Source organism: Sinocyclocheilus rhinocerous, unplaced genomic scaffold (assembly GCF_001515625.1).
Source record: "Sinocyclocheilus rhinocerous isolate Xijiao unplaced genomic scaffold, SAMN03320098_v1.1 scaffold1588, whole genome shotgun sequence".
In the NCBI taxonomy this organism is placed as follows: Eukaryota; Metazoa; Chordata; class Actinopteri; order Cypriniformes; family Cyprinidae; genus Sinocyclocheilus; species Sinocyclocheilus rhinocerous.
The window spans coordinates 931,495-942,955 of record NW_015648510.1 but is presented as its reverse complement, the minus strand read 5'-3'; the positions used below and the strand labels follow the sequence as shown (position 1 = coordinate 942,955).

Below are 11,461 nucleotides of genomic sequence, written 5' to 3'. Positions count from 1 at the left end.
GCAAATAGTGGCAATTATCTGCACCTCAGTATTATAGTACATTATAAAACAGTATGCAGTAATAACGTATTGAGTGTAAATTATCATTTTAATTCAAATTATTAAATGGATGCCACCTTATTGGGACAAAAAAACCCTCCCTACACCTTCCCTAACCCTACCCGATACTTTATTTTCAACTTTTTGATTATTTCCTTCTTTTTTATTGAAAATAAATGCCTTTCCGATGTGATATGAGATTTGAAAAGGGAGGAAAAAAAGTTCGGCAAAAGGTGGGTTCGAACCCTTGTCGATCGCGTCAAAAAGACTACGACTTGTATTTTACCATCTACGCCACTGGAGCTAGCCTTTGACAGCCGTCTTTTGGAGTCTTGACTAGTCCAATGTAAATTGGCACTCCGATTAAATAAAGCCTTTTATTTGGCTCTGAATTGTGATTGTGTATTTTTTTATTCCTTACATTATATTTAAATAATTTGTGGTCTTATTATAACTATAATAACAAAAATAGAAACTAAAATAGAAACAAAGAAATGTTTGCAAAAAATCGTTAAAGTTCGCTACCGTCATATCATTACAGACTGCACGATGCCACAACATATTTTCATGTCTGATCGGGGCGATAACCACCGTAGACACTGATAATTAGAATCAATAATTAGATAATTAGAAATTGCTAAACTTTTTTCTCAAATATTGCCAATTCGAGAGAGAGAGAGAGAGAGAGAGAGGGCGAGAGAGAGATCTTTGCGCGTCTTTGCATCTCCCTTTACAATGAGTGAGTTTACTTCGAAACTTCAATGTTTACTTCGAACGTATTCGACCACATGAGCATCTACACTATGAAAGCAATCCGGTTGAATTAATTTTTAACTACCTCTGGAAGTGGTCGAAAGTGAACAAAATCAAAACATTTCAGACCGTTTACATCTGTATTTAGAGTTGTCCACTTGTGATCGGAAAGACAAACATGCATCTTAAAAACAGGGCTTGTGTTGTTGTTGTTGTTTTTTCAGTGCCAAGTCATTTCACTTCATCCAGGGCTCAACACTAAAGAAGGTCCAAGAAGAATTTGAAAGGTTCAAGCCAGTTAACAGGATATGAAAAAAAATGAATTTTTAGTCACTTGCAAACTTAAACATTTGTTTTTGTGTGATGTATGTAATTTGAACAATGGAATACAAAACAAAACAATTTCAGACTTCAAATTCACAATTCGATACACAAATTCCTTTCACTATAATATTGTAGATACAGAACTGCCACAGCAAACTCAGAAGAAAAAAATAAATAAACCAAAAAAAAATCTCACCCATCTCCAATGCGATGTCAACGTCTGGAGTTGGTGTGAAATCAGTGGCATCCATGCTGTCCTCATCATCGGCCTGTGCACGACCTCGACTACGAGACCTGCAACACAAACGAGACAATAATGCTAATATTCCACAATAGCTGAACAATACTGTTCTACAAACACACACAACACTCCAAACAGTAATTTCTATAGCCTGAACTGTTTTCAGATCAGTGTGCAGAGCAGAAACCAAGAGCACAGCAAACCTGTGAGTCTTAACCAGCTCATCTAACTAGTAAACTGTTCTTTTGATAGGATCAAGGTTAAAAAAAAAGAAGTTTTGTGAATGTGCAGCATTTGGCAGTGGGTTTAAATTGCATCTTCTCTTTCAAACAAGCACTTAAAAAAAAAAACCCTCTACATATAGCACACTCTATGGAGAGCCATTGTAGACAGGTTTTGAGCAGATCCATTATTTATTTTGTTTTAAAGTGAACCTTAAAGTGTATAAAAAGTCTGCTCAATGTGTGCTGCCTTCTTTTTACAGTAGATGTTAAAATTCACTTTACGTTTAACAGCATTAGCATACTATGTCTTGTATAATATAATAAACATTTAGTTTCAACTAGATTTGTGTTTCCAGAGAAAACAAATAACAGCATTTTCAAGTTTTACACACCAGAGCCGTGTTGCTGTTGCATCATGTCTCTCTTGGTGTCACTGTGGTTTTGTTAGCAGTGTATTAGAATAAACGCATAACACATTGCAAAATTAGCTCCTTGAATTGATTACATCATGCAAATAAAAAAAAGAAAAAGAAAGAAAGAAAGAAAGTTGGGATGGCACATATGTTCTTTAGATAGATTACACATCTAAACCAGTCCACAGCGCACGCAGCTTAAAACTACTAAAATTGCCAGACATAATGCATCTTTTGTCACTTTGGTCAAAAACAGAGAACTCCAAACAGGTTAAACTGTTGCATCCATGTCTTATTGTTCAAAGCCACAAGATGCCAAAATCATGCCATGGCTATCGCTACGTCAATCATTGCAATTTAATCATTTCATAAAACATTGCTGGGCGATTTTTCCGATTTTATTGATTAACTCGAATTTAATATGTTTTGCCAAGATCTTATTTTTTAGAAATCGAGGAATCACGATTTTGAATAGAAATATTACCAAACGTTAGAATTAGACACTTTGACAATATGCCAATGATAACAGCAAAGAGAAAAGAACGATCCAACCACATGTCTGCGCACGTTATTAACCACTCACATGTGACGCGCTCATATCGCTAGGTGCCATTCACACAGAAAGAGCTTTTGTGTTGAAAAAGATGCGACGCGGGCAGTGGAATAGGAAAAAATGCAAGAAGATGGGAGTGAACTTTTTTTTTTATTTAAGCGCTGCATTTTTAGACTGCCGTTCCATACATGAGACGCTGCAAGAGACGCTAGTGCAACAGTCAAACGCGTCCATGTTTACATAGAAAAACAATGGAAAAGCAGCGCAATCGAAAAAAAAAAAAAACTGTAACTACTACAGTATGTCTAATATTTCATGTTTGCATCTTGGTGACCAGCTGAAAGCTGCTGTTGTTTTTACAGAACATTTATAGTTAATAATATCTACTTGTGTTATACCTTAAGTCGTTTTGAATTTGAATTACTTTGACTTTTGAGATTTTTTTAAAAGCATTATTTCTGAACACATAATATGTATAAGACAAGTTTGTACAGGATGTAGTTGTAGTTCTGAAAAAAATCGATTCGTGGCCTTTGAGAATCGATATTGAATCGACCACATTTTAAAAACCGATATATCGAAAAATCGATTTTTTTTTGCCCAGCCCTAATTAGGGGTGCTCCTATTGATCGGCTACCGATCACTATCAGCCGATAATCGTTTTGGGATGATTGATCGGCGGTCTCTAAAAAGGCCGATCTCAAGCTGATGACGCTGCCGTGAGAGGTTTGGCACGACATGCAGCGGCACTGTCTCTGTCCGGCGCGGGTGAAATCATTATAATGCTATATTTCTTAATTAAATAACTTATAAAGTAATTTGAAAACCTTGTGTGAGACGTAACTTCACAAACAGCGTGAGTGAATCACCGCGCGCTCTCTCGCTCTCAAAATATGCAAATTACTTCAAATCACCACACATCGCGTCTGTCTATAAGCGAGCTGCACGCTGCACAGTTGACACAGGAATTGTCACTTGCACAAAGCTAAAAAAAAAAGGCAGTGTCACATCGTCACTAAAGTTTATAAATTGCATTACTTTTTAATTCTTGCCAGTGTTTAACCATTCAGCGCTCGCGCGCTCTCCTGAAGACCATGCGCTCATGAACACTCGCAGCGCACACACATAACTCCAGGTTCACATTACTCCATTTGCAGTGCGTATTCTTTCTGCGCTCATGTTAACGGATTAAAGCGTTCACTGCACACGGTTGCGGTCCCGTAGCGCGTCTGCAGCAGTGCAGAGATGGTTTCTGCACAGAGTCTATTGCTGCGCTGCAAGCGCTGAATTAAAGTAACAAGGTAGAAAAACAAAGTTCTTTATGAACCGCAGGATTGCTTGTAATAAAGATTTCAATAAAAAAGGAAAGGCAGCAGAGCTGACTATTTCGCGGCAGATACTGCTTTCTGTGATCGGCCTCAAAAATCCTGATCGGAGCACCCCTAATATGTATAAGACAAGTTTGTACAAGATGTAGTTGTAGTTCATGCATATTTTCTGCTAAGATATTCAACAAGTGATTTGTTTAACATTTACATTATGTTGACAACATTATTTGTGGTGCGCTTGGAATAGAATTTTCTTTAACTAGAGGGTTAATAAATAAAAAGTTACTTGAATCATGTTGTAGTTACATTTTCAAGTTGACTAGTTAAAAATCTTAAAAATCGTGAAACGGTCAAACGTTCTGAAAAAAAAATCAAGATTTAAATTGTTTGCCAAATCACCCAGCCCTACATCAGAGTCTCACACATGGAACTATAATTTAGTGGATTTAGTACCACATTTAAATACAGTCATCACTCACTCCTGAAACGTTGGTCCTCTTTGCAACATTAAAGAAAAAAAATATTTAGCCTAAACCGTGAAAGGATTACATAAAAAGTAAGCAAAACTCTCCATTTATAATCACAGAAGCTTTTTTTAATGAAAGCTCACTGACTTTAGCATTCTAGCTCAAAGAAGCAACACGGCATACTGAATCTCTTATCTACACTTTGTTGGTTATAATAAGAGGATTCATTAAAGTTAAACTTTTATTCACATATAACCACTCATTAACGTTTGATGATCTGAATCTTTTAAGTGTGACAAATATGCAAAAATTACAAAAACAGGAGGGGGGCAAAAACTTTTTCACACCACTGTACATAAAGCACATCAAATAATGTAAACAGAAGCTCAAACGTGTTTTACACATGAGGTTTGTGAGTTGCGTTACCATACTAGATAAGCTCTAAGTATGTTCATTGATCTATGCCTATATGTGAATAAAAGCCTAAATTAAATCTTGTCATGACATAACTGTATGACAAACTTTTATATGCATAACTGCATTATTATCATTAATCCATCTTCATATTAATTTTAATATCAAAACAATGGTACTTTTGGCATAACAAATGTGTGCTATCATTGTCGATCAACTTGAACAACAGTATATATTAAGATAGGTATATATTATTAAACAAGTATATATTATTTTAGAGTGTTTTGATCCTTTAAAGTCCACACAAGGGCAACCATGCAGCACTTTTTCAAAGGATCCTGTGGTTCTCAGAGGACTAAGAACTACAGACCTAAAGCTTCACGCATACAACTTTCAACATATACAAGCCAACAAACCTCACATTGAATGTGGCTGTATCTAAACACATTACATGCAAAACAAGCTTACTATAAATACATCAAAATACAGTCTAATTTGAAAACACTGGATGAAACCCAAATAATTGTGGGACTTGAAAACTACTTTTCTCCCCAAGCACAATGCAGAATGGGTAGAATAATAGGCATCACATTTCCAGGCTAAGGTTTCTGGATGGAGACGGATACTGCTGCTGCCTGCTAGCCTGGCGCCCAGCGCTCTGATCAATGACCTACATCATTGAAAATGCAGGCTATTGTGCTGTGCTCGAGACAGGTTTAATCCAGGTCAACAACCCCTCCTCTATAATGTGTCTCTCAAAAGATTCACATTACATGCGATATATTGCCCAGCGACACAACAACTGAAGGCTAGCCAACTTCCCTAATGCTATTTAGCCTTTAACACCGGAGTGAAATGCTGGATAACCAGTGAATGTCAGCTTTCAAGTGTTGAATGAAAAAGTACACTGCAAAAAAAACAAAAAAAAAAAAGAAGAAAAGATTTTTTGCTGCTTCTTAAATTCACTTAAATGCAACACAATAGCTGAACATTTAGTTTCTACTTAATTTGTTGAAACTACCTGAATCGATTTTCTTTCCCTAACTGAAACTGGGCAATGGATGTTTAGTTCTCAGCATGTTTTGCATAGGACTGGACCAGGAGAATGAATGTTGAAATGAAGTGATATTTTATGTATTTGTGTTAAGTGTTTAATTTTCAGTTATGTTTGACATTTAAAGGAGTTTCTGTTATGTTTAAGTTTTTCATTTACCACTGCTGAAAAGTGGAGCTTATGGTTAGGTTGTGGGTGGCTACATGCATTAATTTGAAAGTATGTTGCTCCACTCAAGCAAAACAAGCAATAAGCTAAAGTCAGTGCAGTGAACCTTTTACTTGTTCATTGCAAACATTTGCTATGCAAGCTGTTTTAATCGCACAATAACAATCAAGAGTTCATGTTACTCACTTTTTACATGTAATTGGTTGTGCAATGTATTGACAAAAGTTAGATAGACTTTACCTTAATTCATTTACGTCACAGCTGTTAAATTTAGGTAGCCTCTGCACAACATATGGGATGAAAGCTACACAAACAAATTAAGCACAAATTGTTACCTCAGTTTTATTGAGTAGATTCTGTAAGTCTACTGCTGTGGTATATTTTATATTTCCAAAAAAGCTTTACATGATGTTCAAACAAAATCATTTACTCTACGTTGCCAGTTCCTGGCCAGCCAATCAAGATGCACAGTGGGTTTATATGCTGATCAAAAGTCTTGCTACACATGAAATTAAGGGTCAGTGCTGATCCCTATGGAAGTGTTAAGTGAAATGTTAATGTTGCTTTACCAATTACTGCTAAAAGCAAATACCAGTCACTACTTGCTGATGTGTGACAGGAAATGCAAACAGTCTACCATAATATGTAGAGAGCAGGCCAGCCAAAGGATGTCACCTGATTTTGGGATCAACAACATCCAGTGTTATAACCTTTAAAATAAAATGATAGCAAACTTCTATACACATGTACACATCTTTCATCATGTAGAAGAAAACTTAGTAGCAGAAAGCTTCAGCTCCACAGTGAGAAATTTAGAGACAGGCTGTAATAATTGCAACTCCAAGTGCTTATCTAAAATAGATGTTTTATTTTATCAGCAAAGAATAATGTGCTCTAGGCTATCTGATATTATTTTACATGTACACATGCCTAGGGCGTATACAGTGTATTGTGTAACCAGGGCAAGTGAATGCGAATGATCACGTACTCTTTGCTGCAGAGTACATTCAAAACTATCAGGGGGTCTGATCTCTTTTTTTTTTCTTTTACATGTGTTTTAATCAAATAATTAAAAAAAATAAGAAGCTAATGTCATTCAAAACTGCAGTGCATTACAACTATAGGACAGGAAGATCTAAATAAACTTATCACTGCATCTAAACCAACAACATGTTTATTAGATCATGTACCCACTAAATTACTGAAAGAGTTGTTACCTGTAGCAGAAGAACCGCTTCTCAATATTATTAACTTGTCGTTATCTTTAGGTCACGTCCCAAAACCATTCAAGCTGGCGGTTATTAAGCCTCTTATTAAGAAACCACAACTAGATCCTAGCGAACTGGCAAATTACAGACCCATTTCAAATCTTCCGTTTATGTCTAAAATTTTAGAAAAAGTTGTGCCTGCTCAATTGTGCTCCTTCCTGCAAAAAAAAAAAATATCTATGAAGAATTTCAGTCGCGTTTCAGGCCCCACCATAGCACAGAAACTGCACTTGTTAAAATTACAAATGACTTGTTTCTTGCGTCAGACCAAGGCTGCATCTTATTGCTAGTTTTACTTAAACTTAGTGCTGCGTTCGACAATACAGATCATGACATACTCATAAATTGATTACAAAACTATACAGGTATTCAAGGGCAGGCTTTAAGATGGTTTAGATTAGAGATCGACCGATATATCGATTTACCGATATTTTTCCCGATATTTAAGCATTTTACCATAATCGGATATCGGTTTTGTAATATCGGATTCACCGATAAACGCCGCCATCTTGTGGGCGTTTTGAGAATTGCGCGCAGGATCGCCATAGCAGCATGTCTGAGGGGAGAGGAGACAACAACAATGGCGTGCAGGTACTTGATATAGTTGCTATAGTTAGTAAACTTTATTTAACATAACAGCCATTTATGCACAAATTAGATGCATTATATAAATGCCTGATATGTAGTTTATGCAGCTTGGCTCTAAGAAATAGAGACCAACTCACGGAGTCACGTAAGATAATCCGTCATGTCCTGTCCCAATAAAGACGTAACTTTGTCTGAATTAAATAATATGCAGCCATGAATGAGCGCATGTTGGAAATAAAAGCGCTGAATTTAATTCTCTCGCTGTTGTCTATGCTCATCGTTAGTCTCGTGAAGTCGGAGTCACGTAGATAATCCGTCAAGATCCTCTCCCAATAAAGACGTAACTTTGCATGAGTTAAATAATACAGCCATGAATGAGCGCATGTTGGAAATAAAAGCGCTGAATTTAATTCTCTCTCTGTTGTATATTTGCTCATCATTAGTCTCGTGAAGCCGCTTTCATATTGCTGTTCACTCACCGGGTTGATGCGGTTGATGCTCAGGAAATGCTCCAGCACGGCCACCGCATGTAACTTTTAACAAGATTCACTTGTTTAAAACACCCTAAATTGTATTAACATTTACTATATAACCAATATTTCGCTAATAAACATCTAAATAAATACAACTCTATGGAAATTAATTATCTATTATCTCCGCGAGCGATCGCAGTTTGAGTAGGGGAGCGCGGGGCACAAGCTGCTATCACTTTGTCTTTTTAAACGGGGAATCATCTAAATTAAATCCAGTAAAGTATGGAGTGCCACAAGGATCTGTCCTAGGCCCGCTACTATTTTCAATATACATGTTGCCTCTTGGTAATATTATTAGAAAATACGGGATTAGTTTCCATTGTTATACTGTTATACTGATGTTCACTGACGAGCTGCGCCAAAAATCGCACGAATATGAACGTGGTTTTGCGCAGCTCGTCAGTAAACAACAGCTCTGTGTAGTTAATGCTGCTCCATGTGAAAGCACGGAGGTGATGGAGATTTACCGCTGATTACAGAACGGCTTTACTGACAAGATAAATATCGCATGCGATTTATCGTGCAGCCCTAGATGATACTCAACTATATATTTCAACAAGACCAGATTAAACTTCTAAATTACCTAAGCTAAAAGAGTGTGTTAAAAATGTAGAAGACTGGATGACCAATAATTTTCTCCTATTAAATTCGGATAAGACCGAGATTTTACTTATTGGACCAAAAAATCAGTACACAGAATCTTTTAGATTACAATTTGCATCTAGACGGATGTACGGTTACTTCCTCTACAGTCAAAAATGTGGGTGTTATATTAGACAGCAACTTGTCTTTTGAAAATCATATTTCCCATGTTACAAAAACAGCATTCTTCCATCTTAGAAACACTGCCAAGCTACAAAACATGTTACCTGTTTCTGATACAGAAAAGCTACTTCATTCATTCATGACCTCTAGACTGGACTATTGTAATGCACTGCTAGGTGATTGCCCTGCATCTTCAATAAACAAGCTACAGGTAGTCCAAAATGCAGCTGCTAGAGTCCTTTTCAGGTCAAGAAAATATAATCATATTACCCCAATTTTACATTCTCTGCACTGGTTACCTATTAAGTTCCGTATCAGTTACAAAATGTTAGTACTTACTTTTAAGGCCCTAAATGGTTTAGCTCCTGCATACCTAACTAGTCTTCTATCACGCTACAATCCATCACGCTCCCTAAGTTCGCAAAACTCTGGACTTTTGGTAGTACTTAGGATAGCAAAGTTTAAGGCCCTAAATGGTTTAGCTCCTGCATACCTAACTAGTCTTCTATCACGCTACAATCCATCACGCTCCCTAAGTTCGCAAAACTCTGGACTTTTGGTAGTACTTAGGATAGCAAAGTCCACTAAAGCAGGTAGAGCTTTTTCACATTTGGCTCCCAAGCTCTGCAATAGCCTTCCTGATAACGTTTGGGGTTCAGACACACTCTCTCTGTTTAAATCTAGATTAAAGACATCTCTTTGGCCAAGCATTCAAATAATGCATCTCATAATCTTGTACTTCAGTTACATCTGATCAAATGCACATTTTCTTTTTTTTTGCTTGGGTTGAACACATCATTTCTACGCTAATTTTTCTCTATTACCTTCTCTGTTTCTGCCACGGGATTGGCATCCCATGCATGGTAACTAGGAATTACACAAGCTTCAGTCTGGATCCAGCCCTTACAAAGACCTGAGATGACCGAACACCTGAGAAGAGATGATGCTAACTCCCCAGAGGACCTCAGATGATGCCAACCCCCAGACAACATACAAAACTACCAAATTTTGCATTACATGACATTAACTAACTGCTTGATTTTTACCGTACATTTCTGCCATATGGACATCAACTTAGATAGTCACCACTGATAAGCTATTACTAAATATAATGTAGAAACTTAAAATTTCTGTAAAGCTGCTTTGCAACGATTTGCATCGTGAAAAGCGCTATATACAAATAAACTTGAATTGAACTGAATTGAATTCACATTTAGAAAGATCTGCATAATACATAAAATCAAGGCCTCTGGAGATTCTTGTTTTGCTAGCAGGGTCATACTAAATGGATTTTACGTGTACTTTATCATCAGGGGTAACAAGGTAAACAAGTGATGGGATTTGGGGTAATGAGTAACCTGAAGGCAAATAAACAGCCGTTAAGCAGTGCTGAGATGCACGGATGGTCAGGACGCTCCCAGAATTGTGCTCATGGCATTTACAGAGCTCTGCACTAGTCTGCTAATACATAAAACACAGGACCAAAAATACAAAATTCAAAGGATTACAGGGTAAACAAAATGAGTAAACTCTGTTCATAAAAATATTAAATAAAACCTTAATTATTCCCTATACACACATAAATCACTGATGTAAAAGTTAAAAATAAAAAACTGCAGTTCAAATGTTTTGGATCAGTAAGATTTATTTTTATTTTTTTTTACCTCTGTGCCTTATTTACACCTAGATTTTGTATATTCGTACATAAAATGTACAATACCAGTACCAAAATGGTACGATTTTGTACCTTTTGAAAGGGTATCGCCCCAGTGACAGCTTTTGTACCTTTTTTTAAAGTGTGATAGCAGATTTGGTGCTCTAGAAACATATAGGCCTAGACGTGATGTTATTTATTTATTTATTTACTTAATTAGGTATTTATTTATTTATTTACATGTGTGTGTGCTTATGTACGTGTATATACAGTATATTTGTGTGTTTGTGTGTATTAGGGATGTAACAAGTACCGGTTTGACGATAAATCATGATAAAATTCCCCACGGTTAGTATTACCGTTTCATCTTTTAATTATCATTAAAACCGTATTAGATTACCGCGATTTGAACAACTCACGATAAATAAATACTGTCCAGCATAAAGCACAGTTTTAAGTAACAGTCTCACGTGCGCACAGCACGCAGAGTAGTTTCGTTTTGAGTGAAAACAGGGCGGAAAAGCTGGGAGGTTTTAAAAGAGTGCTAAAGAAATTATACAAATGAAAAGTATATAATGTATGTAAGACTTATATACATTCAGCCTGTGTGCAATTTCTGTCTGGCCAAAAACGGACCGAATTTGCATGCCCTGCTGTAAATTTTGACCGGTTGAT

General features: G+C 36.5%; 1 protein-coding gene across 6 annotated transcripts in view; it reads right to left on the bottom strand.

Moving 5' to 3' along the window:
- Window positions 1–11,461, bottom strand: part of LOC107709778 (histone-lysine N-methyltransferase 2C-like) — a 157,194-nt gene that overhangs the window by 103,686 nt on the left and 42,047 nt on the right. For all 6 annotated transcript variants that reach the window (XM_016514393.1, XM_016514395.1, XM_016514397.1 and 3 more), the window contains exon 3: window positions 1,313–1,410. In XM_016514393.1, coding sequence (XP_016369879.1) covers window positions 1,313–1,410 — 98 coding nt within the window. The remainder of the gene's footprint in view (window positions 1–1,312; window positions 1,411–11,461) is intronic.